This window comes from Desarmillaria tabescens (assembly GCF_030435595.1).
Source record: "Desarmillaria tabescens strain CCBAS 213 chromosome Unknown EV420scaffold_7, whole genome shotgun sequence".
Lineage (NCBI taxonomy): Eukaryota > Fungi > Basidiomycota > Agaricomycetes > Agaricales > Physalacriaceae > Desarmillaria > Desarmillaria tabescens.
Genome location: NW_026848306.1, coordinates 1378317 through 1404919, shown reverse-complemented (window position 1 = coordinate 1404919; position 26603 = coordinate 1378317). Strand labels below are relative to the sequence as shown.

General features: G+C 48.5%; 11 protein-coding genes across 11 annotated transcripts; 4 read left to right on the top strand and 7 right to left on the bottom strand.

Moving 5' to 3' along the window:
* Positions 1-1760: 1760 nt before the first annotated feature.
* EV420DRAFT_1638841 (inositol 5'-phosphatase) lies at positions 1761-5738 on the bottom strand (the record flags this gene model as incomplete). The annotated part of the gene is made up of 18 exons (XM_060476885.1): positions 1761-2308; positions 2364-2439; positions 2497-2520; positions 2643-2925; positions 2983-3039; positions 3098-3111; positions 3170-3191; positions 3244-3468; positions 3522-3578; positions 3629-3670; positions 3720-3814; positions 3871-4004; positions 4053-4101; positions 4153-4368; positions 4420-5061; positions 5117-5259; positions 5309-5353; positions 5402-5738. 18 exons carry the CDS (start codon positions 5736-5738, stop codon positions 1761-1763), a joined length of 3009 nt encoding a protein of 1002 aa, XP_060335230.1.
* A 253-nt stretch (positions 5739-5991) lies between these two features.
* Positions 5992-7302, top strand: EV420DRAFT_1264017 (DHHC palmitoyltransferase-domain-containing protein; the record flags this gene model as incomplete). Its single annotated transcript, XM_060467204.1, has 2 exons — positions 5992-6671; positions 6720-7302. 2 exons carry the CDS (start codon positions 5992-5994, stop codon positions 7300-7302), a joined length of 1263 nt encoding a protein of 420 aa, XP_060335229.1.
* A 208-nt stretch (positions 7303-7510) lies between these two features.
* EV420DRAFT_1745372 (uncharacterized protein) lies at positions 7511-9305 on the bottom strand. Its single transcript, XM_060480126.1, has 2 exons — positions 8391-9305; positions 7511-8335 (listed from the first exon to the last, which is right to left on the bottom strand). Exons 1-2 carry the CDS (start codon positions 9258-9260, stop codon positions 7670-7672), a joined length of 1536 nt encoding a protein of 511 aa, XP_060335228.1. The 5' UTR covers positions 9261-9305; the 3' UTR covers positions 7511-7669.
* Positions 9306-9527: 222 nt separating this feature from the next.
* Positions 9528-10623, bottom strand: EV420DRAFT_1329379 (ubiquitin-conjugating enzyme/RWD-like protein). The gene is made up of 8 exons (XM_060468794.1): positions 10459-10623; positions 10320-10403; positions 10211-10259; positions 10130-10153; positions 9972-10081; positions 9843-9922; positions 9763-9783; positions 9528-9716 (listed from the first exon to the last, which is right to left on the bottom strand). The coding sequence occupies exons 1-8, from the start codon at positions 10522-10524 to the stop codon at positions 9674-9676; spliced, it is 477 nt and encodes a 158-aa protein (XP_060335227.1). The 5' UTR covers positions 10525-10623; the 3' UTR covers positions 9528-9673.
* On the bottom strand, positions 10618-11393 carry EV420DRAFT_1520713 (snRNP subunit). The gene is made up of 4 exons (XM_060472183.1): positions 11206-11393; positions 11093-11153; positions 10934-11037; positions 10618-10884 (listed from the first exon to the last, which is right to left on the bottom strand). The coding sequence occupies exons 1-4, from the start codon at positions 11260-11262 to the stop codon at positions 10726-10728; spliced, it is 381 nt and encodes a 126-aa protein (XP_060335226.1). The 5' UTR covers positions 11263-11393; the 3' UTR covers positions 10618-10725.
* Positions 11394-14158: 2765 nt separating this feature from the next.
* On the top strand, positions 14159-17933 carry EV420DRAFT_1114871 (enhancer of polycomb-like-domain-containing protein). Its single transcript, XM_060465889.1, has 7 exons — positions 14159-14604; positions 14701-15186; positions 15241-15450; positions 15500-15825; positions 15880-16045; positions 16096-16484; positions 16537-17933. Exons 1-7 carry the CDS (start codon positions 14425-14427, stop codon positions 17738-17740), a joined length of 2961 nt encoding a protein of 986 aa, XP_060335225.1. The 5' UTR covers positions 14159-14424; the 3' UTR covers positions 17741-17933.
* A 198-nt stretch (positions 17934-18131) lies between these two features.
* Positions 18132-18662, top strand: EV420DRAFT_1618755 (Butirosin biosynthesis, BtrG-like protein; the record flags this gene model as incomplete). The annotated part of the gene is made up of 2 exons (XM_060475385.1): positions 18132-18244; positions 18302-18662. 2 exons carry the CDS (start codon positions 18132-18134, stop codon positions 18660-18662), a joined length of 474 nt encoding a protein of 157 aa, XP_060335224.1.
* A 129-nt stretch (positions 18663-18791) lies between these two features.
* EV420DRAFT_1114608 (uncharacterized protein) lies at positions 18792-19690 on the bottom strand. The gene is made up of 4 exons (XM_060465888.1): positions 19414-19690; positions 19278-19365; positions 18967-19223; positions 18792-18882 (listed from the first exon to the last, which is right to left on the bottom strand). Exons 1-4 carry the CDS (start codon positions 19544-19546, stop codon positions 18869-18871), a joined length of 492 nt encoding a protein of 163 aa, XP_060335223.1. The 5' UTR covers positions 19547-19690; the 3' UTR covers positions 18792-18868.
* Positions 19691-19962: 272 nt separating this feature from the next.
* On the top strand, positions 19963-21222 carry EV420DRAFT_1618754 (20S proteasome subunit; the record flags this gene model as incomplete). The annotated part of the gene is made up of 8 exons (XM_060475384.1): positions 19963-20004; positions 20036-20134; positions 20251-20341; positions 20391-20459; positions 20509-20651; positions 20707-20736; positions 20790-21030; positions 21089-21222. 8 exons carry the CDS (start codon positions 19963-19965, stop codon positions 21220-21222), a joined length of 849 nt encoding a protein of 282 aa, XP_060335222.1.
* On the bottom strand, positions 21009-24209 carry EV420DRAFT_1520687 (general amino acid permease AGP2). The gene is made up of 15 exons (XM_060472182.1): positions 23601-24209; positions 23519-23549; positions 23408-23467; positions 23293-23355; positions 23191-23228; positions 22956-23134; positions 22867-22901; positions 22691-22813; positions 22530-22637; positions 22049-22474; positions 21949-21991; positions 21820-21895; positions 21697-21764; positions 21489-21648; positions 21009-21437 (listed from the first exon to the last, which is right to left on the bottom strand). Exons 1-15 carry the CDS (start codon positions 23712-23714, stop codon positions 21309-21311), a joined length of 1653 nt encoding a protein of 550 aa, XP_060335221.1. The 5' UTR covers positions 23715-24209; the 3' UTR covers positions 21009-21308.
* Positions 24210-25256: 1047 nt separating this feature from the next.
* Positions 25257-26077, bottom strand: EV420DRAFT_1114331 (uncharacterized protein). The gene is made up of 3 exons (XM_060465887.1): positions 25943-26077; positions 25851-25881; positions 25257-25801 (listed from the first exon to the last, which is right to left on the bottom strand). Exons 1-3 carry the CDS (start codon positions 25968-25970, stop codon positions 25438-25440), a joined length of 423 nt encoding a protein of 140 aa, XP_060335220.1. The 5' UTR covers positions 25971-26077; the 3' UTR covers positions 25257-25437.
* Positions 26078-26603: the final 526 nt, after the last annotated feature.

The following is a 26603-nucleotide window of genomic DNA, read 5'->3' as shown; positions in this document are numbered from 1 at the left end:
GGGCCTCCTTTGTCGGCTGTGTTGTCGGCGGCTCTGCAGCAGGAGAAGGCATCCTACTCATGCCTTATATACCCAGTCCCGCTTATTCAGATTCTTGACTTTGCCTCCGTGTCTCTCCCTTCGACCTAACCGCTTCCAGTCATCTTTCTGTCTGTATCTAAGAAATAGCGGGCTCACCGGTTCTCTCGCTCGTGCTGGCCGCCCAAGGGTCGCTGTATCGCGCTGTGGTCAACAGTGGGCAGCGCAAACCTCTGCCGGGTAGTTTTCAAACTCCGACTCACTCCGACAGCCGCCTTGCTCCACCTCATGACTAATCCGCCTATTTCCATTTCGGCCCCATCGCTGCCTTGGCATTGTCCGGCAACGCTCCTTCAATCTTTCAAACATCGTCTTCTCATGCCGACGGCCTTTCCCACAGTCCTGTAAACCTCCATGCAGACTGTTGCCCGGAATATACGCTACGTTCCTTCGAAGCAGTGCAACCTCATGCTTGTGGAGCATCATCATTCAAATTTTCCGTAAACAAATGTCATGTCATCATAAACTGTAAGAAGCGCAGCCACGCGCTTGGACGGATGTAAGCATGACGCTATAGCTAAGAATAAGCTACCCCTAGGGTAGTATCGAGAGAGTACCAGCGAATAAGACAACAGTTAATCCAGCCAGAGCCTATATTTCATCGTATACACGTTCGTTGTTTGCTCAGTCTCGGCGAGTCTCCTTCTCAGAGCTTAGAGTCCCCAATACCTTCACACGACTGCTTAATCCGTTCAACCATCTACACTACAGTTTTCCCACGGGAAGGACCTTGAAAGTTGACTAGACCGGGCCACCATGCTTGCACTCTGTAATCACAACTTCTACTAGCCTACTCCACTTGTTTTGCAGTGAGTCGACCTAATCCGCGCCACACAGCTGATACTGGGCTTCAGAAAAAAACGCCTACGGCATTCAAGATCCCACCCATCGATCCTATATGTTCTTTGTACACGTCGCCTATTATTGTTGGCTCAGGGACAGATTCTAAAGCTAGCGCTTGAACACGGGCCCACCGGCAGAGAGTAAAGATAATATTTGACTGTTTTTCTCAGAGTGAAGAAAGTCGAAGCGTAATAAAGGCAGTCCCTGTCGGCACTGAGGAGCTTTAAAACGCATTGAAGATTTTTCTGCCCCTCCTCGCTTCGTTTCCTCAAAGTAGATTAGCATGGCGGGATGTTTTCCGCGATATTGACGAAATTTTCAGTTAGCCATGTGGACAATAAACAGGAACGGAATTTTAGTTCAAAATGAGCATGGTGGCGGCTCTGTGAGCGTCACCGATGTCGTTCTAGGTGAGGGGCTACACTGAACCATCCCTTTACGGACACGCTGCTTCTAACGATGTTTGGGCGCTCTATTAGTTGAACAATATCGACGAAAACAACTGTCAGACCTTAGTGTGGTAAGCATCGACCTATTTTGCAGCTAGAATTATATTGATCCTCAAAGAGCATCTCTGCTATTCAGCTGATTATTAGCGGAATCGGCACCAGGATACCGGGTCTTCCCTGCCCATCCATGGATTTGTTTGTGCTTCCGAGGTGTGGTTGAATCTCAGAGGAACGACCTCATGCTTGTGGTACCATCATTCAATTTTCTCGTAAACAGGTCGTGACATTCGTAAATTGCAAGAAGCACAGCGAAGCCCTTGAATGGATGTAAGCAATGACGCTATACCTAAGAACGTAGAGTGAATACCTTGGGGGCCGAGGGGTTACTAGCTAACCTCCCAGCCAGAGTAACCTCTTTACCCCATATTCCATCTTGGTATACATGCTCGTCATTCGCTGAGCCTCTGCCAGACTTACCACGTCCCCCTCTCTCACGAATCCACTATCTACTCCGCCAACATCTTCACACGCTCGCTTGATCCGTTCAACCACCATATTCACTGCTTCTCGACAACTCCCCGCTATCTCGACCTCTTCACTGCTTGCGCTCTGCGATTGTGACCGGGTGGGATCAATAGGCAGCATCTTGAGTGCCGCAAATGTTTTCTCCGCGTCATTTGCATGCCCGTTCCCTAGAATTGAGCTTAGCGTTACCCTGCTGGCCTTGCCCGATCCTACGGTCATGGACTTGTATTTGATCCCAGGCGATGACATGTTGGATTTGAGAGGCGGCGAAACTGCCAACAAGTCCAATGAGTTCCTCATCGAGTAGCTCGTCATGCGTGTGATCTCCCGAGTGCTCAACCATTCAATCACAAATCCTGCATTCTGTTCCGGATCCCTGCTCGCCTCTTCTAATGGAGACAGTATGTAGGTGCCTACAACCATGTCTTAGTGTACCACATAATTTAAGATCACTGGAATTACACTCACCTTTTGTAATACCAGTAATGTCGCCCAACGGAACGCGGGTATATTTCTTCACTTTCTGTAGGGTATAATCATAACTCTGTTCGGCCAGTCAGAAAATACACCCATTAAACAAACGTAAGGGTGCAACACTGACGATAATATAAATAGCTCTTGCAGTCTACACACAGGTCCCATCAGCACGAGCAAAAGATAGAGCAGATGACAAGATAAAACGAGTTGAAGAAGAGCTATTGTAGGCTCCACTAGCCTCTGAAAACAGAGAACTAAATGTTCACTCACCAAAAGTAACACCTTCTCTTCCCACTTATCTCCAACCTTTACGGCCATTTCCTCTGGCGCAAACATGGTCCATCCAGCCAATAGCCTCTCACCTTCTTCCAAAACTCTCGCTACACTAGTAGCTATAGCCTCCGCTCTAATCTTCGAAAGCCGTATCAAGTCTCTCGGATCTGTTGATTGTAATTTCAACAAGAATTCGCTGAACACGCTCAGCGTTCGATGCCCAAGCATGAAATCAATTACAGCCTGGCAGAACCAGTCGCTGAACGTAGACGTGTACATTCTATAAGAACCCAAATGTTAAAATTGGAGTAGCAGAGACCGGGCCTAAAAGGCTTACCGAGCTAGTGAATTCACACCATCGTTGAGTAGCCCACTCAAATCGCGTTTTCCGGTTCTATTTCAATTGCAATCATATCAACCACGGAAACGGAGAATTACTGAAAAGACTATACCTTGTGAAGTCGCCCTGTCATCCCCGGGAGCTTGAGCAGTTGACATGGAAAGAATAGAATGCAATTAATTACCTTCAACGCCGACGTGCCCGCACTGTTAACCTATCTTAGCACCAGATCACACCGAACCGTAAGATCGGACTCACTATGCGCGGCTTATAGCATCTCCATTGTTGGCCCAAACATCATTAAACACCAGATCGTTATCCCCCGTCCCACCGACCAACGCCACCGCCCTGAGCTGCGTCTGAAGCACATGACGCGCAAAGGCGCTTTGGACTACATTTGTACGGTCAAGGCAATCAATACAATTCACTCTAAAAGCGCCTTTCTGCGTCGAGAGAACATTCGCATCCGAAATCCACAAAAATCTGTCCGGCTTGACATCAGAATGACGGGAGGAGAATTGAAAGCAGATTCTCACCCTTGATGCTCGAATGTCCTGTCCATCTTGTCGATGAGCTTCGAAATGTTCTCGTATCTATAGGACAGATGATCAGGATTTATGAACTACGCAGGCCGTGCGCTTACTTCATCCCTTTAGTTTCGACATGAAAATCATACTCATGATACCTGCTCCACCATAAGCCGAATGATCTCAAGAAGTCAAGGTGGCACGCACTGTACATCAGGTAATGCTAACTCCGCCATGCAGTCTCTGTATCCTTGTGTAACGGCAGCTTCTTTACCATGTTGTTCCGCAAGGTTCACTACTGTCTATACGCAACTCATCAGAACAGAGCTCTCATCAGGGAAGACATAAATATTCCTACGTGAGGTCCATAAAGAGGCACCGTTCTCCCAAAATGCCTCTTCATAGCGTCGAGATTCTGCTTATGCGTCCGATCTGCAGCGAGTACAGGCGGGGGCTTCAGCCCATACCCAGTTTGCGTCCAGTAAAGGGGTACTGTAAGACAATTAATGCTGGAGCAAACAGATAGATGAGTAGACCGACTAGAGCCTCGAATCTGCACGTAACTAAACGTATTCATCTTTCCTTCTCTCTGCACAGGTAACTGAGTTCGAGCTTGATGGATCAAAAACTGGACACTTACCGCGACTTGCATTATTGTCTCGGTCTCCACGAAATTAGCCACATGGGCTTCGTCGTCCACTCCTCGCCGTTGGTACCTCAATCCCGCTCTGTCTCTCGACCGCCTGGATATGAGGACATATTCAACAGGTACGGGATCCTCAGCACCATCTTCTGGTATATCAAATGTAGATATTTGGCAGTAACCCTGCATGATAGGTAAAACGTATGGGTGCAACTGAAATATATTCAACTTTGACGTAAATCAAGGCAGAAAGAAGCAACGAACCCCAGCATCAATGAAAGGTTTTGCCAACCACTCGTTCCACCAATACTTCCTATCCACTCTTCGCCAAAGCGGCAGCATTGGATTCGGCTCGGAGACATTTCCGGTATGGTCCAATTTATGAGACGAGAAAACGTTGAGATCAGCGAGTAAGAAACTTTGCTTCTGTGTCTTAGCAATGAGATCGCGTTTATGTTGCATGGATCGTGTTATGTCGAAGTTGTATGCAAAGAACATCCCACCTTTCGTGAACTCCTTCACGCACTCTTTGACAATCTTTCTCTCCAACTCCGAATGTCGTTCTTCGGGTGAGATGGGTTCCGGCGCCACGATATGAGCTAGCACTTCTTCGGGATCTCCCTCTTCCAAAATATCCTTCTCGTCTTTAGGACTTGGATTGAAGACATCATCGCTCGCCTGCTTCAAGTCCCTAGTTCCAGGGGACAACCGGTTCCAAAATGACAGTCGCGAAGCTAGGGCCTTAATTACTGGAGACGCTGAAGATGCCTCCGATGATATTGACGACGCCTCAGATGGAGAGCGTGAACGTGGGGTATGTTCGGCTGTGTTCGAATCATAATCAGAAACTGGGATAGGTGTCTGTGCAAATTGAATACGAGGGCTTGGCTTGGAGATGGTAGGAATCTGAGGATGAGGGTAGCAAATCGCCTGTCAGATTGGTGGCGCGCGGGGAAGAAACGGTATCCAGAGTACGGCTAGTCGAGAGATGGCTCAGATTTACGCGTGATGCGAGCGTTCTAATCCTTTCATGGGCACCTTCTTCATGGAGTGGTATCGCTATGACGCCCTTAACGCCATAGATTAAGTGGTTTTCCTCCAACACTGGGAAGCATTATTTTCTGGTTATTAACAAAGAATGGACGCGGCTTACGGTTTCCAACGTCTGTCTTGGCGGTAATAACGAGCAGATAAGACGCTGATCCATTGTAAGTGAAATATTGAAAGCAAAGATAAGATCACGCACATGAAAAGAGCTCAAGAATACCGACGATACCGTGGACGACGATGTAACCTTCCCACTCCCCAACCACAGATATCTCTTCAATTTTTCCACCTCGACCCCAAGCAATCTTGGCTCCATGGATAGAGGATGTCCCTGCACCCAGTTCATAAGGTCTCATCAGAAGACCTTCTTTTGTCGCAAGAAGCGCTACATGTTCATATGGGGCTGGATGAGGAACTGGTGGAACGACATATTTCGGCTGCAAGTGAGGATGGGGCAAGGAGGTAGGAACCGCTGCGGGAGATGGAACAGAGCTTTCATCTGTACGATTTGGCGACCTGCTGAAGAAACGCTTCATCTCACCTCGCCGTCGTCGTCGTCGACGACGAGAAAGATAATATCCCCTGAACGTCACTGTCAGTGCTCGACGTCACTTTTACCAATTTGGGCTGATTAGCCGGACATAAATAAATATTTTATTTAACAAAGAAACGTCCTATACTTTCATCATCATCATGCCGGTGTCCCCACACTCCTTATCGTTCTCACCGCCTGGAACGCCGTCGACGACGAAGCGCACGTCGCTCAGCCAGCTTCCACTGCCGTCCACAATGACCGCCCCGCCCGGTTCCCGACGTACTCATCTACCAGGCATCAACCCTTCCGCCTCCTTCTTTCGCCCGTCCCGTCCGTCATTTTCGCGACCGTCATCGTCGTCGTCACAGCCAGACGAGCACCAGTATGACTCAGATGCTTTCCCACTTAAACGGCTTCACCCACTCGACGAGGACGACCACCCGCCATTCCGCCCGACGTCCAAATCGTCTTCCGTCTCTTCACCGAGCCCAGTTCCTTCTTCTTTCAACCCAACGCCGCCTCCGCTCCCTCTCAACTCAATTGTCGCGACTGACCCCCTGACCCACCGTCCGATTCGCCGTTACGCACAGCACCCTTCTCGCAATCGATTTTTCTTTCATGGACGGCTTTTGACCAGTGGCGATACCCCTTGGGCATTCGCCGCTGCCCTATGTATAGTGTTCGGTATTTCCGGGGCCTTCTTTAGTTCAACCGCTGTTTGGTGGTGGCACAATGAAGGTCCAGGAGGTATCGTGTTGGTGGTGATAACTGCCTACCTCTCACTTGTAACGATTGTCAGTATGCTCGTAACGGCATTCACTGACCCTGGCATCTTGCCTAGAGGTCTGGATGAAGACCCGCCATACCATGAAGTGGAAAGTGGAGATGGCTTGCGCGCTCCAATGCCAAGAATTCTAAAAGTTCGGGCGGATGTGTATGTACTCCAAACCTGTTTCTTAGCGCATCTCACATCCTCCCTCAGCGTACGTGTCAAGTATTGCCCTACGTGTCGAACATATCGTCCACCACGATCCACACATTGCAAGCTATGCGACAATTGTATCGACGGGTGTGATCATCACTGCCAGTGGGTAAATAACTGTGTCGGTCGCCGCAATTATACATCTTTCTTCACTCTGCTTCTTGCTGCCGCCACGACTCTCGTTGTCGTCATTATATCTTCAGCTCTACATCTCTTCTTCCTCACCCAGCGTAACGATGTCAGTTTCCGGAAGGCCTTGAGCCACGGACAGGGTACAGGAAGCGCAGTGGCCTTTTGTTTAAGCATCGCTGTCATTTGGCCTGTTGGCGCGCTGCTGACGTATCACATGCGCTTGCTGCTGCTCAATATCACGACGATAGAGCAGATACGAAATCAGGCTCACAAGACGCTCGTCCCTGGAGCTGCACCACCGAATCCGTTCTCGCATGGCTCGTGGAGGAGAAATGTTGTTGCTGTGCTATGTAGACCTAGAGGTTACTCCTGGCTTGATCCCACGGGAGTCGTATTAGAGGATAGGAGAGAGGTCAATCCTGGTATGACAATCGGGATGGATGCCGTCTAGTCCGCTCTTTGTTTATTCATCACTTGTATTCGGGTTCTGGGGTTTATATTACTTGCTATTGATGCTTCCTTCGTAACTGCATCTTGTACCAGTGCGTACCCGGAGGCCTGTCCGAGGTCAGCCAACGGACTGAACGTTATACAGGTGGTAATCATCGTCAGATTTATCGCTTCCCCCAGTTTCACCAAGTAGATGTAAGAATACAATTGAACTTTGTTACAGTCTTGATAATATTAAGAATAAAGTGTGATATATATGCGTGCGTGAGTAGTCATTAAGTCCGTAAATGTGTCTGCAATGAAACACAACCAAAAGAAATGAACCAATAAGTCAAGCAAAAAAATCGTAAACATAACGTCATGAAAAGTCATCTCGTCCTCGGGGAAACCTTACTCGCATGCAAATCCTTGATGTCGAAAAAGACACTTACGCCAAACGCCAAACATAACAAACAGGCAGCAGCGCTGGATACGTTGTACGCATTGCACCACCCTTCGTAATCACCACTTGGACACCTCTTGCCCAACAGTACAACCACGAACACGGCACTCCATATGATAAGTCCAAAGACGTCGATCACGGCAACTTTCTTAGCCCAGGTCCGCGCTCGCCGCCATTCAGCCTCCATATGAAGCCCAGCAAACACGCTCCTCCGAGCAGGTTTTGCGTTCTTCTTGCGGCGTGACGAGGAGGTCGACCCGTCCCACCGTGTAGCGTCGTCTTCTGAATCAGAAGCCTCCTCTTGGGGTGGTCGAAACATCGTCGGGTCAACGATAAGGTTAACCTGGACATCTTGCGACGCGGGACCTCCCTTCTTCCCTTTCTTTTTCTTCTTTTTCTTGTTATTGTCGCCTACAGGTAGCACCATCACTCCATTAACTCCAGGGGCACTTTGCTCCTTCTTCGGTCGCTTGACGCACGGACGCACGATGAACAAACCGAAGAGAAGCAGAAATGTCACGACGGAGGTAATGTAAAGAGCGTACGCAGCTGGTGTGCCCGCTGGCGGAGGTGTCCCCTTCGTTTTTATGGCCTGATCAAGAGCTCATTAGTATGGGTGAAACCTGAGACAACGATATTTCACCTACCACAGCAGCATATATCCCCGGGATACCAGCAGCCAGGGACAGCAGCACCTGAAAACCCCTCGTTGCCGTACGTTTCCTCGGCCCTTGGGTAATCAGATTCCCTTTCCCGTCTGCCATACCAATCTGTGGTTTCTCCTCTCCCTGCTGCGCAGTATTCGGGGTAGTCGCAAATTCCCTCTCAAGCATTCGTATGCGCTCTTCTTTGAGAGACGGGTCGAGGTACGACGGGGGATCCGGATCAGATGACCAAGGAAGAGCATTTGAGCCAGTATATTGTGTGGAATGATGAATAGAATGTGTCGGGAAAGAGTTGTAGGTGTGGCCTGGGTCGAAAGGTGTCCCTGTGTGTGATATTCGCTTCGGAGGTAGAGTGTAAGGGTCTTCGTCAAATGGCAGAGAATTCAACGGTGGAGCGGTGTACCAGTGTCGAGTGAAGGCCGGAAAGCGGGAGGTGTCAATGTCGTGGTCAGAGTCTGCGATGCGAGGTTGTGTCGGTGGTGGTGGTGGTAAAGAAAATGCACGAAATCTAGAACCATTGTTGTGCGAATTGGACGAGAGCGTCTCCCCTCGAGACACAAGGCTGGGTACTCCCCGATGAATAGAAGAATCATAGTCGTAATCGTGCGGATCATCATTATAGTCGTAATCTGGCTGTCTGCGCAGCGTCGCAGCATAGTCTGCCAAGTCCAATGCCTCTACGCTGGGCTCCCTCCTCTGTGTCGACAGGTTGTATGTCGGGAACCGAGAATAGTTCACTTCCGAATCATAGAGGTCAGTCCGTGGATTCGGGTCGAAAGGTTCAGGAGACCACGGCCGTCGAAATTGAGACGTCGGTGGCGGCGAATCGTAGTCCCTGTGCGAGGCGTACATGGCAGCAGAAGGAGGGAGGGCGTCGTTCCCGACGACGATGACAGCTTAAGCGCAAGGAACGTTCGTCACACGAGTGATGCATTAATAGGAGGCCGGCCCGCCCAAATTAGACGTCGACGACGGTCCTATTTTTTCTTATGTTTTTTTTTTGAAGAACGCACATATATTGTATCCTTGAAAGATATTTTCTCAGAAACCTAGTTAGCGAAGTCCTCTTAGTGCGCGTTCGACCATCCGGGCGAGGCCCGCCCAGGTGTTGCCAGTTTGGTATCGTCGGCCTTGCAGCTTGCGTTGTTGTACACAGAATGCTTGCACAAGTTACAGTACAGTGATAGACTGTTATACTGATTAAACTAGAAACAAAAATACACCGCACATGGCCCCAGTGGCCAGTGTTTAACAAAGATGAAAAGCTACTTGGGTATATTCTCCCTAGCTTGTTGACGGATCTTCTTCCTGGAAGACGTCAGCAGGATGGCAGTCGAGGAAAGATAATACGTACTCGTAGGCCACCTTATCGTTCCTGCAAATAAAGACCGAGTCAGCCAATAACCCAAATGTGGAATTATGCCAAGTACGCACTTGAACATCGTGTATGCCTCGCTCTGTGCAGGATCGTTTACATTGGGATCATCAAGAAGATCCTGGATACCTAGTAAAATCTAGACAGAGGCATTAGATGGATCTAGACGTCCGAGGGATTGACCGCACCTGTTTAATCGTGATAGCTGGTTTCCACGACTTTTCTTCATCTAAGATCGACAAGCAAACCGTGCCAGAAGGATAAACATTCGGGTGGAACAACGGGGGCGTAAATTTGCCTGTGTGACAGGTAAGAGGATAACAGAAAGGAAGGGTATGCTACGGACATTTGGGTGGCTTTGAGGGATAATCTGAGCCAGGCAATGAGGATGAGTGCAGGCGATACAGAACAGCAAAAACAACCGCACCTTCGGGAAAAATCATAGTTAGTTTGAACAACCCGCCGTCCCATGCAGTCTAAAGTTATTCGAGTCAACAAGTGGCGCGCTAACGACTACAATCCAGACATCGACGTACACCGGCTTTCCCTGGGATCCCGACTTCCCATTCCATGAGATTCATAGAGCCGTCAGACGCCTTCGAAGGTTTGGCGAAGAATCCCTGGACACATGTCAGCGACCACTGCACAAAAGAACGTTCATGGTAAGGTACACACGAAAGGGTGGTCCTTCCGCCACTGCTTGCGTTCCTCCGCTAATCGTGGCCTGCAAATACCAGACATGCTGAGCTGTCGGAAACTTGGCGAAAGGGAGAGAGTGGAGGTGCTTAGTCAGCGCAATGCTTGTTTTGAAGGACGTGACTGGATTGTGAGTGCGTCGTAAATCGAAGGGAACACTCTTTATAATGCCGAAAAAAAATCTTCGACCGACAAAGGAAAATGGGCAATTTCAAACTCTTATTGTCGTACAAAAACACAATAGATCTACACCAAAAGCTTTTCGATGGCAAGTTTAATGGTCTGTATCTGACTGACCAGCTCCCTCTGTTCATTTGTGAGAACACTGACAGCAATGACGGGCCTGGTGACACCGCAAGCACGTCCTAGGGCTGCCTTTGACGGAACAAACACATACGGGACGTTCTAAAGACACCCTTAGATCCATGACGAGACAAAAACTTTACAAACACACCTTTTCTTCACACAAGAGTGGAAGATGGAGCAAAATTTCCAAGGGCTCCGTGTCGGCAGTCAGCACGATGAACTCAGAAATTCCCCGATTCAGAGTTTTCGTTGCTGCCAGAAACTGAGTCAGGAACAAAACCCTTCGCCGAGAGCGCTAGAGGTGTACCTTCATTGGCACCTTTCTTAAGCTGCTTGTAGTCAGTAGCCTGCTGAACCAAGTCAAGAATCTACATGATATCAATTAGACCCCAAACCATCAATTGCATGAAGAATCCGCACCGAGTTCGTCAAGTCGGCATCAGCAAGAGGCCATGCTTTTCCACGTTCATCAGCCATTGCGATTGAGTATCTTTGGAGTGTGAAAAGATGGTGGGTTTGACCTCACGATTGATCCTTGGTCGTAAGTGGGTGTACGCGTTGAAGATGTTTGAAAAATTTCTCAGGCTGATATTGGACCGGATGTCCATATACGGTCTTGCTGCCAAATCATCGGTCGATCATCGCCTTTTTTTAGATTCTGCCGATAAGCACTTTGTGACTTTTTAAAAAAGTGCAACACTACGCGTTTGAACATGGAGTTTTTGAGGGGGCTCTGTATTTGATTAACCTCACTATCTACTAAGATGCGGTGGCGAAGCTGATGCTCAGGTCCCCTTCTTCGTTCCTGTACCTAGTCCCTCCATTCAATGAATCTAGTTTCTTCGGGTGTGTTGGCGTACGATGTAGAGTATCATTGAGCATGGAATTGACAGGCAAACACCCTCCTTGCTCCCGTCTCTTTAGTCCAGTTTCCTCAGGTGTGTGGGGCGTGACACGTTAATGTAGTATGACATGTGGGTACATACTACCGTACGGCACGTATGAATAGATATAGACTAGCTTCCTACTCTTTAGTAGGACATATTTTTTTTGCATTTGCGTTTGGCTTCGTCTTCGCGGCGCGAATATGTGTGGGCTCCTCATGCTTCGATGATTTTATGGGGATTATTCGCGCTCGTCCTCCGAAGGGTCTCATTCTCGCAATTCTCTCACCCTTGCAAGTTGTTCGTAATGTAGCTCGGCGTTCTTAGCTTACTAGTCCTTGTGATTGCACCCAAGCTGTCCGTGAACTTGCTGAGCTTCGGTTTCCTTCCTTTTTACCCGCTATGTCGTGATAAGCCCGTATCGTTCTCCGAGAAAGCCGCATTAGAAATGGTTTCCATTGATTTTTTTTTGAACCGATAGTTAGCGTCATTCAAATGTTGAAATAAAAAAAGACAATATAATGTTATAAGTCCAACCTGATTCGTGATGATGTTCTCATGATATACTCCGTTGTGTTAACCGTCCCCCGACGTGCATTTATAAGGGCGCATTCATGAATTGAAGCCAAGTCTGTCCGACAACGTACCGTAGAATGTTTCAGTCCGTCGAGATTCAGAACAGTGGCGCATTAAGAAGGACGAAACAGTAGATTGTTGCAGGCCGCAAAGACGCCGACCAGGCAACAAGCAATGAGCGGGCATACAGGGCAATAGAGCGGCAATGAACCGTTATTAAGACATCACCACCGAATTGGCATAACTTTTAAGCGTAATGCCGGACTGAAAGAGAAGACTTTAACGCCACTAATTCGTGTTACGACAGGAAAGATGAACGCCCCATTAAATTTTACATATAGTAGTCGGAGTGCAGAGGAATTTGCGGCCTGGAGACGTTGCCGTGACCCCACAGTACTTCCCGCTGCCATCACCGTTGTCAGCAGCTGCCTTGACCAGATTGGATACAGGAGACCTTCGTATGCGCAGCTGTGTTACCGCCGCGCTGCGGGTATTGCCGGTCCGAGGAGTACGTCGTTACCCAGGTCAACGGACATTAGTTTTCTTGCATTATCGAAAGCTGAAGTTCTAGTAGAATCGTGTATACAGAATTCGAACAGCACGAGAGCGAGCGAGCTAGCTGTCACCCATAAAATTTCAAGGACAGGGAGGTGGAAAGGTCCGTAAGGAACAAACGAAGGTGTCCGGTTAGAGCCGAATTGCGCACGTGGTCAGTGGCGTAAGGGCAAATCCTGTTCCAGGTTTCTCTCTCATCCCATACCCATGTTACGTCCGACTGCATCATGCACTGTTGGCGAGGTAGCCTGCCCGTACCCACCGTTCTGCTCTGGCATGTACTTGTGTACTTTCATTACCCTTTTACTTTCGCATGTTTGCAAACTATATCATTTTCTGGTATTTTTCTTGCACGCCGCTCCGAGGACATCGAGTTTTTCGTGCGTGGCGACGGCGGGGGTCACTGAGCTAGAAGAGCGGAAAAATGTTGTAGGTAACTGCATTGTGTTCACTATCTCTTCTCCCTGTTTCTTACATGCTCCCGATGTTCCCAGGCTTATGCATCGCTGCAGTGGCACGCGGGAGCCCACCACTCACACTGTCCCAGAACGCGCGGTATTTCGTCGATGGAGCTACGCTATCATGAGTTATATCGTTTCTGTCCGTGCAACTGGTCACTCAGATGATTGTCTTACTGTCCTTTATACTGGACGATTGTTCCGACTGAACGCCGCAGATGACTTTCGCGATGACTCAGGGTTCTCAGGCTCTATGTGCACCATGCACTTCTCTCTTATACCTTCTTCTGCCTGTGGTCTTTGCTAGCTACACCAGGTTCATTCATCCAAAGGCCTCCTGACGACGATTACGGATCTAGCGCGACCTGGCCCGATGTACGCAATTGCCTAGGCGCAGACGTGGCTGCCCTTCTACTGAGCGAATATGCGCGGGTTTCCCTGTTTTTTCCATGTTTTCCTCGTCCTGTTTGTACAGTGCGACTTTTTTCACAGGCTCGGCACGGGTACGAGTACCTGATTCTTAATGTTCGATATGCTTCCCATCGAATAAACCCACCCCGGGTCCTCCGCGATGTCATCACGCCCAAAATATACCGGGGGCTTCCAGCATTTTTCTTGGTGTTTATTATCACTTTTTGCTGATTGGAGACATCTTTGGAGACTGTCGCTTATGCCTTGACGGTATATCATAGTCTCTGAACACATGCAGTATGTTGCTTTTCACCGTATCGTCCCATCGCCCATCTTTCTGACTTGAAAACAGTTGTACGCTTCCATTGACACCGATCGGAGATAAACAAAGCTAACCATCGATTCATATCTAGAGTTGTAAAAGATTACTTTTTGTAGTGGACTTTCAAGGTATGTTTACCCTCCATTCCATCTTCTTCCTAAGGTTCTCAACGCCTCGTCAGCTCTGAATACTTTACAAATTTTAAGCCAAATATGAAGGCGCAGCATCTCATGTGACGTCATTGTTTGTGTAAGATAAGAATTTTCTGTGCCGAATGCGCCGAGCCGAACCCACCCAGTTCGGAAATCCGACAACGCCTCACGACGACGAGGGCGTGGGCATTGACATCGCCGACGACCTCAAGTATTATTGTGTGGATTTTGCCCATACTACCTTCTGATTCCAACGTACTCGACCTAGCACTCTCCATGACATGCCCCGTCCTCAACCACCGGTGCCATCCACGCTCAGGAATCGCAACCGGATTACGAACAAGAGCCGCCTCCGAGTCCACATTGGAAATGTCGAGGCCGATCCGATTATCCCTGATGAGGACGATGAGAAGAACCGTATGCTTCAGAGCGTTGCAGGTGTCGACCAGGAGGATGCGAATGTGAGTGCTCGCCGTCAGCCAATCAGAGATTTCCACGCCGCCATCGGAGGGTGGCAGTGCGTTCCGTGGAATTGCTGACCAATCATGCTGTTTTAGGAACACCACTTACAGCAAGTCCTCAGTGAGGCGGCACTGCGCCACCAGTCTTCTGTGCGGGCCACTCGGGGTGCGTCTGATAAGATTACTTCCGTCGCATATATTCCGACCCCCGACTCCACTGGAATCGTCGATAATTACGAGACACTATATCCTTCTAATAAATGGAGGGATCCCGCCTCGTATGTGTTTTCTTCGGAAACTGTCGAAGAGAAGTGTCAAATGGGACTTGCTCATGGATGCACCTATTATATGGATGAGCGGGACAAAGAATGGCTGGACAAGAACAATGAGGAAGCCAGAGGCGAAGGAACTAGCACCCAAGCATCACTTTCAGCGGGTACTAGGACGTCGGCACGAAGCGCCAAGAGTAAGGGCAAAGAACCTGACACTACGACTCCAGTCCATGTCGGAGAGGACCATTTTGAGTTGGTGATGGGATTGTTCGAGTTGATTACGCATGAGGAAACGGAGTACCTGCATCATGTACGCAAGAAATGCTTATATTATATCGTCAGCTCACTAACGAGTCATATGCAGAGTCTCAAAGAGGGGATGACCTTTCCGGAGTTCTCGAACTATCACGATACCTTCGCGAACCCCCTTCCGGCTTCCTTGTTCGCCAAATTTGCCGTTCCTCGGGGCATTCCTCCTCCCCCCCAGTTGCTTCGTATGGCCCGCTTGATATATCCGTATTGGAGGGAGCGCAGAATTGAACGAGGTGGTCAGCGAATTATACCACAGCTCAATGTATGTTCGATGTATCTTTTCGACTCTTCTTTTCACACAATCATTTTAGGGTGATGAGACGGATACTCTGAACGAATCCTACATCTGCTTCCGTCGGCGAGAAGTAAAGGCCGTCCGCAAAACTCGTGCTTCGCAAGCGAATTCCTCTGACAAGTTGACTGCTTTGAACAAACAGCTTTCTGAACCCTTGGAAATCGCGAAGAATATCGTCAAACGGGAGTATACCAAATGCGAGTTAGGGCGGCTTGGATTGAACGTTTGGCAACGCCGCATTGCAATCGTCGATCTTAAACGTAGAAATCCATCCCTTGATGGCGACGTGTCGAATGAGGAACTCCTAGTCGATAAAGAACCTCCTGCAAAGCGACTAGACCTGTCAGTATTAGATCGCAATTTCTTTTCACTAAACAAACTGATCTCTTTCTCTAGCCGTACACGCTTACCAGTCAAGCCGGAGGTTGTTATACCCTCACCCCCCATTCGTACGGAGCCGTCTATTCGTCCCAAAGACAGATTTGCCGCAATACACGCGAAAGTCGAGAACGCCTTGCAGAAGCGAAAGGAAAAAGATTATCAATGGGAGGACAGTATCGATGTAACTGTTTGCTTCCTTTTTTCCTTGGCCATTGTTAATCATTAACCCAGAATTCCTACGTTCCGCCATTTGTATCCTTTCCTTCTCGAGTCTTCAAACATGTGGGACCTTCCGATGCTCCCAAGTGGCCGGCAGCGTCATCGTCAACTCTTCCCGAGTCAAACGCTAATTCGACACAACTGCGGCAGCCGAGACCTGTTCGTCTACGTTATGGACGGGGCGGTCGTATGCATCTAGATCGAGGAAATACCCTCATTGGATTGGTACCTCGGCGGGGAAGCCCTACCAACCTGGATGCTATGGATATCGATGTAGACAACAATGAGCAGATGAAGCGATTGCAGGAACGTTGGCGATTCGACTCCGATGACGCACCATCGATTGGTATTTCAAGTCCTGATGAGCAAGATCGGCATCTCGTCGACGACTACAATCTCAAGTGAATATTTATGATCGCATATTTTCTATGCTCGGGCTTACCGTTTTCTTAGATATATCCGGCATTCTATTCACCTCTTGGCTGATGTAGATCAGAATCTTTTGACGGATCCCTCCATAACCAAGTACAACTCTGACGGTCGCAAAGAGGTTGTCATCCCCTTCAAGCTAGGTCACGCCAACCCTATCGTTAGACGTGACATGGGTCCCAGACCCGGACCACAGCCAATGATCTCCCATGCTGCTCAGCAAGCACAAGCCGTTGCCGCCGCACAGCACGGCACGGCAATGCCCATGCCTAACGGTACTCCCATATCCGCGCAGCAACAGGTGAAGATGTCGAGTGCTGGTCTAAGTCACCTGCGTATCTCTTCTAGCAGTATGCGCACAGGATCGGTGATTCCTAACGGGATGCACAGTGCCTCACCCCCGTTATCTTCTCCATCTTCCGCCCTACAACTTTCTCCTCCTCTCAGTGCCACAAATGGTGTTGCTCGTGCTGCTATCAATATGCCGCATCTTGACGCTGTGAAGATCGAATCTGGATATTCCATACCAAACGGTGCAGCAGCTATTCCGCAATCCTCCCCGTCTCCGCATTCGCAGGAAGTCATGTCTCATGTGCAAGAGGTTAATGTTAATGGCCAAGGAAATTTTACCAAGTCCCAGGAGCCCTTTCATATCTTACATCCCGGGTACCATATCAATGGCTTCCAAGGAACTCCTCTTTCAAATCATTCGCAGTACATGAATGTCCAGACTGGACTGAGCGCGCAACAGATGCAAAATCTTAAATCAGTATTTGCAGCTCCTGGTAACCAAGATATGACGGCTGTCCAGATCAATGGTGTGCGTCCTATTCCTGGTCCATACATGCACGTTGTACAGCCGAACGTGAACTACAATTCCGCCAATATCAGTAACATGAAGCTTCCGGCCGTGCGCCAACCGATGCAGTGGTCGCACGGAGTCAATGGTTCTCCGATGTTACGGCCGACGTCCATAGCTAATGGACTGGACGTCACAATGATCAATGGGTCGCTCTCGCCAAATTTAGCACAGGCTACGCCAGTTCGTACGCCGTCTGCGAATGGGACGAGGATGGGTTTGCCCCGGAATATGTTGTCACCTCATGCTCGGCATGGCAGCCCTTCGCCCGTACCTTCGATTTCACTTACCCAATCTCCACCTCGTCTACCCTCGACGCCAACGATGGCAGCCGCACAACCTGTGGGGGCAACACAAGGTAGTTATTAATTTTTTTTTCGCACTTTCTCGGGTTTCTGTACAGTTAGTATATCCCTTTCTTTCGTACTCTTTTGGTCGGCGTGTCTGTTTGTTTTTTATAATGACATAAATTACTTTCCCTCTTCGTGTCGTGTATTTTATTAGACTTATCATTGATCCTTTCGATGGGTGGAGGTCAACAATCCTGTTTTGTAGGCAGTTTCGATATATTCTTCGTAATACACAGGGCCTCTTATTGTGCTTGTGGATACTGTACTTTGGATTGGAATATTATGTGATTGTCAAACGAAATTCTGATGGTAGCGTCCCCGTGGTCATATGGTAGGGCCCTGGATAGACTCGTCTATTTGCAACAGTCACAAACCATTCCTGGGCACTCGACAGTTTGCAAGCTTCAAAGATGACTGAAGCCGCAACGGTCTATTTTGCATATGGTAGCAATCTCTGGAGAGAGCAGATGAACCTTCGCTGCCCCGAAAATAACTTCTTGGGCGTTGGGTTGCTCAAAGAGTGGTATGGAGTTCTTACAGACGGTACTGTCCTGATTGCCATTCATCTCATCTCTCTCAGGCGTTGGATCATTAACGGGCGTGGTTATGCCAACATTGTCCCGTCCAAAACTGGAGATGATGTTTACGGCCTTTTGTATAAGATCAATGGGGTGGATGAGAAAGTCCTGGATCTCTACGAAGGCATTCCCACGAGTTATCAGAAGAAGATCCTTCCCGTGATGATTCTCGGGACAGATAACAAGGACAATACGATGATAAATTGCCTCGTATATGTGGATACAGAGAGGGTGTTGGATAGTATACCAAAGGACGAGTATATCGGGCGAATGAACAAAGGCATCACAGATGCGGTAAAAGAAGGGGTTCCCAAGAATTACGTTGACAAGTACCTGCGTCGATATATCCCAGACGAGCACTAATATGGAGGGATTGTACCTACCCAACGACTCAGTACAGACAAATGAGTAACATTCCTGATAATACTGACCTAGGCAATCAGCCATGTCTACCGCCGCCTACGAAAGTCGCACCGGGCAGGTCGGACATACCATACTCCACGTCCTTGGAATGGAAAGAGAGTCCATCGGAGGACATGAATGTGAAATGCTTTGATATGCGAGATATATCATCGATATCCAACTTCTCCGCAAGATTTATCGCGAGGATATAGGCATCTGAGATCAAGTATAAGCGGGGGGGGCGCGGTTTAGAAATCACACATACAAGCCTGAACCAATAGAATGACAATATACCAGATGATTGGGAGCCCTTTCACGAAGGACCAACCCTTGCTACAGAACTGAATAGCGAACTCATCGAGGTCACCTTGTATGCAGGACGCGACAGTCAACGAATCAACATGTCTGAACGTTGAGTATAATGTGAACGCAAAAGCCGCGATGGTTGTCACGTAGTGAATTGCTATAAGCTTGCAGTAGATGAAGGCGAAGGTGCGATTCTGTGAGATGCCCTCGGCGAACCTGACGTTACAATTAGATCACAGCTTTTAGTGGATTCTGTAATTCAATGCGTACCCAAGGATGGAGAAAAGACCTAGCAAGGAGAAGACAATGGCTTGAACGAATTGTGCGATCTCGTCCTGGAGTGGTAGTGGATGTGACGCTGCACAGGGGCATCAGAAAGAGTGTTCAACATTTAGCAACATCATACCCATAAGATTGATTTCCATCCAACTACCCGCAGCCCCAGACGCTCCCAACATCAATCCCACCAGGGAGAGTAGCCAGACCCCCGACGCAAGTGGTAGGCACCCCAAAAAAGTGCGGCACCGAATGAAAGGCATTCCTTTCGAACCAAGCTCCAGGCTACGCGTCGCTCAACTAGGAGCGACGGAAAGAAACAAAGAAAGGAGGAAGGAAGGTGAAGAGAGAAAGGAAAGAAAGCAAGAGGAGGACTGTATGGTATCCTTCCATGGAAGATCGGCCATCACTTGGCCATCACGGTATCGATTGAAATATGGCAACTTGGCTCTTTCGGGGCTCACTGTTTCAATTTCTATCACGGAGAATATAAACGAATCTTTGGATGCACCAACCATCATTTCCGGTTCCACGCGGGGGGGAAAAAGTATAACTGGTTCGGATATCCGGCCCGTTAGACTGGCTTTGTATTTGCCTCCGGCCCTTAGACCAAGCAAACATCCAAACAACACGGCCGCGTCACCATTGGATTTAGCATACGTCTTCTCATCTCACCGTCATGAACACATTTGCAGACCGTTTCTCGACAACAGGCGCTCTGGTGGAGCTGCGAAGGGCGCAGAAGGATGTAGATGAGGACGAGTTTTTCCGATGCTGCGTGGGGTTCCGAGGCCGGCTTTGGTAGCCTAGCGAAGGGTGTGCCCACTTTCAGTGTCCCGAATATTCCGGATGTGAGCAGGATGCGTTGGTGTATATGAACAAGTGTATTGACAATCACATTACTAGCCAGCGGCCTTTCTAAGGCTACACACTGATGACCATGCCGACCCCCACTTGCAAAATCAAGATCTCTCATGGAACAACAACGCTTGCTTTCAGGTTCCAAGGAGGTGTCATCGTCGCAGTTGATTCCCGTGCTACCGCAGGCAGCTACGTTGGTGAGCATAAGCATCTTAATCTCTGCTTGGGTCTAATTGGATATCCAAGCTTCGGGAACTGTGAAAAAGGTGATTGAAATCAACCCTTATCTTCTTGGGACGATGGCTGGTGGTGCAGGTATGCCGTCAGTGTATATGCCATGAGCTTGGTTTAGAGCTATTTGCAGCCGACTGTCAATACTGGGAAACATACCTTGGAATGCACTGTCGACTTCACGAGCTTCGAAACCGGGAGCGCATATCCGTGTCTGCAGCAAGCAAATATCTAAGCAACCTTGTCTACAGCTATAAGGGTATGGGGTTGAGTATGGTATGCACTGTGATGCTCGTTCTTCCTTCGGTTTCTAACATATCATCATATACAGGGAACGATGATTTGTGGGTGGGATAAGACGGTACGTTCTTGGAATAAAACTCCAACGCTTTGCATTCTCATGGTATTATCTAGGGTCCAGCTGTGTTCTATGTCGACTCTGATGGTACCCGCCTGAAGGGCGACCTGTTTTCGGTAGGATCTGGTAGTACGTTTGCGTACGGTGTACTAGATCAAGGCTATCGCTGGGACTTGACGGATGCAGAGGCACAAGAACTCGGTAGGCGTAGCATCTACGCTGCTGGTCATCGAGATGCTTTCTCTGGAAACACCTGTAATCTCTACCACGTCAAAGAAGATGGATGGATATTCATTGGTGTGTGCCTATCTCACTGTGGCAAGATACGTTTCCTGACTATAAGCAAACCCTACAGGCAACTACGATATATCCAAGATGCACTACGATGGCCCAGGCGATGTACCTGGTGCTCCTGGTGGCGGATACGGATACGAGACGCGTGTTGAAGGGCTTAGTTCAGCAGACCCTCCTGTGGCAGCCCAGGCATAGATCATGGATGTGTACCATATATTATGAAAACCAAATTATACGTCAATTTTCTACGCTTGATTGGAGAAGCTAGTGTTAGCGCTTGGTCATGAATTAATCCAGTTCCAGAATCCAAGGAAACGATTTGAAGAAGTTTCTTCTACGAAGTTCTCCTCGTAGCGGTCTATCTGGGCTCGCTCTAACTCGAAGAAAGTGACTTCGGTAAGTCTCCGCCACTGGAAGAAGAATATCAGTGGCCGAACGTAATACAAAGAAAATGTACGAACTGGCGTTCGGTGATACACCTTCCATGCTACAAACAGGACGGGGCAGATTCCAATCATTGCATAGGAGAAGAGGAAGGTGGGCACGTCCCATCTGCCCTTAAGAAACACGGTATAGCCACCAACGAAGGCCATAACCACGGTACCAAAGAGTGCATAGTATCTGTAAGACTGCTGAGATACGGTGGAATAAGCAAAAAGTGTCGCATACGCGCAGAAAGGTTGCCAGAAACTTTTGTGAGGCAACGTCGAGCGGTCAATGCCCTGGGCCTTGAGCGCCTACAAACCACTATGTTGAGCACCCCGAACACGTAAAACGAATGCTTTGACCCACGTTGTAAAATCGGATATATGTGAACGAGATGCAGGCAAAGTTCAACAACTGCGAGGCTGTCACAAGGCTCACAAACCTTGGCGAAGAATTCGAAACAGTGGACAAGAAATGGATAATCATATAACCTACCAATTAAGAACCACAGCTGCATTAGTTGAGACCTGTAAAAAGGCTACCAGAACCTGTCAGAACCCAGCGTTATGTCATTCTAAACAAGAGATTCGCTTACCCAAGAGAGCTATCGCTAGCGTCAAAGCGACGGAATAGATGGGCACACCAGATCTCGTGCACCTAGCAAAGATCTTCAAAGCCTTGCCTTCGAGTGCCAAGCCAAACAGCGTCCTACTAGCGCAATACACATAACTGTTCCCCGCTGAGAAGATGGACGTCATGACCAGCGCGTTGACAAAGTGAGGGAGGACTGGGATCCCCATGCGTTGCATCGCAATAACATAGGGCGAGGACCCCGCCCCTGGCTTGGCATCAGAGAGTGCTTTCAATAGATTCGTGTCATTGTAAGGTACCACGATCCCAATGCACAGAGATCCAAGGACGAAAAAGGTGGTCAGGCGATAGAATACGCTCTTGTACGCTCGAGGGAGGTTCTTGCGCGGAAATTCCGCCTCGCCTGCGGTCATTGAAACGTAATCCGGACCTGACGCAGGGGAGATAAGCAGGCGAAGAAAGAAAGAGGGAGAAAGAGGGCGTACCTGCGATAGTGAAAGATGCCTGGATAAGACACGCGAGGAAGCCCATAAAGCGCCCGAGATCCCCTGTCTGGATGAATTCTGCGAATGGTGCTCCTGACACGTTGGACGCTGGAGATTTCCTGGTGAGCGAGTGGACGGTATGGGCAAATGTGAAGACGGACGATTCCAATAGCGGAATCCATACGCGTCGTGTAATGGATTACCGCCCACCATGGTAATGAATGTGAATGATATCAAGCCTAGAGCAAGGAGAACCTTGCCAAATGCTAACCAAAACTCAGACTCTTGAGCAGGTAATTAGATAATGCGAAATGGAGAATAGACGGAAAATTCTGACCTCCATACCATTTTACAGCGAAAACATTCAGAAAACTGTTATCGCTATCCCGTCAATGATCGCTAAATGGGGAACGTATTGTAACGTACGCATAGCATACGATCACAAAAGCGATAACAGCAGCAACAGGGATCTTGTCCGTCCAAAATTGTAATACGACGTTGAAAGCGACGATCTCGAATGGGACCAGTGCTGCTTCGAAGACGAAAAAGTTGATGGCGGCGGTGAAGCCAAGGGCTGGGTCTACAAAACGGTCGGCGAATCGCACCTGAAGCAACAGAATTGGAATTAGATTTGAGATAGAGCATGGTAACAGTTACATACAAATGGGGAAGAGATGGGAATCCAGGTGACCATCTCAGCTGGGGAGGTGGAGGGGAGGTGGGGTGAGTGGGGGCTTAGGCTGGGGGGAACTCGGATACTCACAGAGACAGTTGTTGACGGCGAGAATAAATGTTGACCATATCGTAAAGGCAAGAAACAAACTAGCTAGGTGGAAATTAAGTGATTTCTACGCGACACGGATTGAAAAGAGCGATACTAGGTCCTCCTTTGGTCAAAGATGCGCCAATTTGGACGAAGAGTGCCGTTCCGATGGTTCCTTTCAATAGAAGAGTTAGGCAGTGGTTGCGTGTAGAGTATGACAACTCACCCCCAATACCAATGAGCTGAATGTGCCTACTCTGCAGAAAGAATCAGTACAAGAAAAAAAAACAAGAACGGAACAAACACACCTTGAGTTTCCGATGAGTCTGGTCATCGGAATAGAGGCTCTCCGTCCCGTGATAGGTCAATGTCTCCTCGACATTAAGGTCCTTGTCGTCGACCGGGCGGTCTTTGATGCTCATAGTGGTACGAATACAACCTGCAGCACCTTCAAATTAATACAGTTCCGCGGAGCACGTCATCATACAGAATATGGACCACAATTGATGCACGCGAGGATCTGGAGAGGAATTACATGTGATCCTTTTGATGGGGGCTAAAAGTGGCGGGATTGTGTGGAGTCGATATCGATGAACTTTGAAGAGGCGGTTGGGCCGGACCTGGCTCGATGCTACGTCAGGGGGTGTAGAGGAATGGCAAAGGAAGGCCAAGAGCTCTCAGCTGTTGCAGAACACAGGTCATTGGGTATCTGGAGGTCTATTGATGTGAGATATCTTATCGTGTTTCTGTTCTTTGATAACGACGCCGCATTATGGTTGACGCTGACGGCCTCGCCTCTGCTCGGGTAGAGTCATATTTATTATTCGAGTAGCAATTGACGCGAAAAGTGGATGTATATAGTATGAGCTGATATTAGGTCAAGGGTCTGTTGCGGCATCGAAGAAAGGAAGGGGCGCACGTAATACCAGATGTCCTAAGTAATGCATCATCACATTTCTTCTTCAACGACAGGCTATATAGAAGAAATATAGTAGTCGTTGCAGTGGCAAGCGGCTTTAAAATGGAAATAGCCAGTGCTACTAAGGCCATTTCATAGCATCAGAGACCCACGCTGTGATTATTACCGTGGCGGAAACGTGGGTTTGGATCCATACCGAGGAACTAAGATACAAAATAAAAATATAGGAACGAAGCACTTACTGTTGGAATGTCAAGTGTCGCGCATCATGGTGCAGTCGACGTCGGGATCTTCAGTAGGAAGCACCGTTCATCTGTTCTCCTCCTCGGCTTTCCTTATTACATCATATTGCTTCTATTAGTGTACACGGCATGTAGATAAATAGGTAGACGAACGACGATGACCCTCGCCTGTTTGCGAGGGTTCCCTGCTATATCCGGGTGAGCGGCTGGAGAATTACCGCTTATCTCAACACTTACTAGGGTGAAAGCAAATGACATTCAAGGTACCTCTACAAAACATGAAGCTATGGAAAGAATAGGACGGGATGGATGCTGACCGTGGCGATATATACGCATAAATAACCCAGTGAATGCCAGAGGAATTATCCTCTGAAACACAGAGTAGGGCAAATATGCAGATGCGGGGCAGCGAGAAGCTAACAAAGCGGTGCTTCACACACACACGAAAGGGAGGTAGCGGAAGTGTGTGAGATCGAATGAACATGCAAAATCCTTCTGCCGAGGCTCGAGAATGTTGTGCTATCGAGAAGAACACCTTCCAAGAATTAACCAAAGGCCAGAATAGAGTTGAAGAGGAGGTATGGCCGTAGTGATACGGCCGTAGAGTGCACAAAAACGCCATCCACAGTACGAAGAACGGCTGAAGCCATATCCGTATCACAGACCCACGCTGTGCCTATTATCGTGGCAGGAACCTTGAAGTGTCTCGAGAGTTTGGATACATACCGGATTCCGGAAGGAACTAAGTCGACATGTAGTAGAGGGTGAAAGGCGATGCTATTCAGGGTACCTCTATGAAACATGAAGCGGGATGAATGCTGAGCGAGGCGGTGTATAGGCATAACCCAGTGCATACCAGAGGAAAGTGCCAGGCTTGACACACGAAAGGGAGGTGACTGAGGTGCGAGATATCGAAGGCACACGCAAAAGCGTTTTGCCGAGGCTCGAGTATGTTATGCTATCAAGAAGAACATCTTCCAAAAATTAAATGATCAAAGCTCGGAATAGCGAAGAGGAGGAGGAGCGATGAAGAGACTCGTGACGCAGAAACGGAGAATATTTCATTAATGCGATGGTTGCGAAACGGCGTAAGGGAACCCAGGTGTGGGTTGGCGGACGAATGTTCCGAGACATTAGCAAGAGCGTACGCCGAAAAGGCATTCCAAAGATCAGCTGCCAGCCAAGCTTGGTGAACAGAATACATGTTAGGGATATGCACTGTACCATTGCAGATATGACCGTAACGATACAGCCGTAGAGTGAACAAAAAAATGTCACCCACTGTGCGAAGTACGGCTGAAGCCATATCCGTATCATTACCACTGGACAGATTTTCGACGATAAATACCTGTTGTCAAAATATGAGTATGATTGTCTTCCATTAAATCCGTACATACATTAATAATATCGATGCCAAGTTATAGTCTCCTGCTTCTTCGAACTGTACTCAGACGTATTTTGGGTCGTCACTGGGACTCATGGTACATACCTGTATCCCGTATGGATACGGTGCACATCCCAAATAGCACACGTGTTTTTAGGAGGCGGAAAAAGGAAAAACAGAAATTCGACGGTGGTGGTCCGAGAGAAGCATGGTGCAATTACAGAAATGGTTGTGCGGTCAAGCTTCAAGTTCGACTCCACCAATGCACGTTCCGAACCAAGGGCGTTCATCCGGCTAGGCTCTGGTGGTTCAACTCGTATATTGGCCATGGTATACTGACCAAGATGCCTAGTGCTGCCATCTGATTTTGAATCCTTGTCGTTCGGTTCCGTGATCCGTCGAGTAGGACACATATCTAGGGATCAGAAGATACTGTGCACGTTCACCAGGTTCACGGTCGCTACCGACACCTGACGACTCATTTAGGGTGTATCCTGGTGCATCAGAAAGAATGATATATAGCCCCTGGGAGCAGGCGCAACTGTTTTTCCGCGTATTTTCTTCTTTGGCCATCGAAGTTTGAGGATGTTCACTGTAGTCAACCCAAGGCTATACATTCCCATAACCCATAGGATTGTCTGTCCCAAAATGCGAATTCCCCTCAAATCCCCGACCTCCGTCTAAACCCGTAGCGCCGAGTGGGAATGGAGGGGTATGGGTTATTACAGAGTTGACTGTAGATTATCGATGAGAGGTCTAGATTGGT

Bases quoted from the DNA above. Each gene is read 5' to 3' on its own strand.
- EV420DRAFT_1745372 (XM_060480126.1), bottom strand. From the start codon at position 9,260: ATGTACGCCTCGCACAGGGACTACGATTCGCCGCCACCGACGTCTCAA. The intron at 8,336-8,390 runs GTAGGTGAAATA...GCTCTTGATCAG, and splicing joins CGGGGATATATGCTGCTGTG to GCCATAAAAACGAAGGGGAC.
- EV420DRAFT_1329379 (XM_060468794.1), bottom strand. From the start codon at position 10,524: ATGTCTGGTATTTGCAGGCCACGATTAGCGGAGGAACGCAAGCAGTGG. The intron at 9,784-9,842 runs GTGCGTACTTGG...CTTTATTTGCAG, and splicing joins GAGGCATACACGATGTTCAA to GAACGATAAGGTGGCCTACG. The intron at 9,717-9,762 runs GTACGTATTATC...GACGTCTTCCAG, and splicing joins AACGATAAGGTGGCCTACGA to GAAGAAGATCCGTCAACAAG.
- EV420DRAFT_1520713 (XM_060472183.1), bottom strand. From the start codon at position 11,262: ATGGCTGATGAACGTGGAAAAGCATGGCCTCTTGCTGATGCCGACTTG. The intron at 11,038-11,092 runs GTACACCTCTAG...AGTTTCTGGCAG, and splicing joins TAAGAAAGGTGCCAATGAAG to CAACGAAAACTCTGAATCGG. The intron at 10,885-10,933 runs GTGTGTTTGTAA...GGGTGTCTTTAG, and splicing joins CACTCTTGTGTGAAGAAAAG to AACGTCCCGTATGTGTTTGT.
- EV420DRAFT_1114871 (XM_060465889.1), top strand. From the start codon at position 14,425: ATGCCCCGTCCTCAACCACCGGTGCCATCCACGCTCAGGAATCGCAAC. The intron at 15,187-15,240 runs GTACGCAAGAAA...AGTCATATGCAG, and splicing joins AAACGGAGTACCTGCATCAT to AGTCTCAAAGAGGGGATGAC. The intron at 15,451-15,499 runs GTATGTTCGATG...CAATCATTTTAG, and splicing joins GAATTATACCACAGCTCAAT to GGTGATGAGACGGATACTCT.
- EV420DRAFT_1114608 (XM_060465888.1), bottom strand. From the start codon at position 19,546: ATGCCTTTCATTCGGTGCCGCACTTTTTTGGGGTGCCTACCACTTGCG. The intron at 19,366-19,413 runs GTATGATGTTGC...GCCCCTGTGCAG, and splicing joins GATGGAAATCAATCTTATGG to CGTCACATCCACTACCACTC. The intron at 19,224-19,277 runs GTACGCATTGAA...TTGTAACGTCAG, and splicing joins GGTCTTTTCTCCATCCTTGG to GTTCGCCGAGGGCATCTCAC.
- EV420DRAFT_1520687 (XM_060472182.1), bottom strand. From the start codon at position 23,714: ATGAGCATCAAAGACCGCCCGGTCGACGACAAGGACCTTAATGTCGAG. The intron at 23,135-23,190 runs GTATGTAACTGT...CTGTTGCTTCAG, and splicing joins TTCCCATCTCTTCCCCATTT to GTGCGATTCGCCGACCGTTT. The intron at 22,475-22,529 runs GTACGCCCTCTT...CCCCTGCGTCAG, and splicing joins GGCATCTTTCACTATCGCAG to GTCCGGATTACGTTTCAATG.
- EV420DRAFT_1114331 (XM_060465887.1), bottom strand. From the start codon at position 25,970: ATGTGCACCGTATCCATACGGGATACAG. The intron at 25,882-25,942 runs GTATGTACCATG...TCGAAGAAGCAG, and splicing joins CGTATCCATACGGGATACAG to GAGACTATAACTTGGCATCG. The intron at 25,802-25,850 runs GTATGTACGGAT...TTTTGACAACAG, and splicing joins TTGGCATCGATATTATTAAT to GTATTTATCGTCGAAAATCT.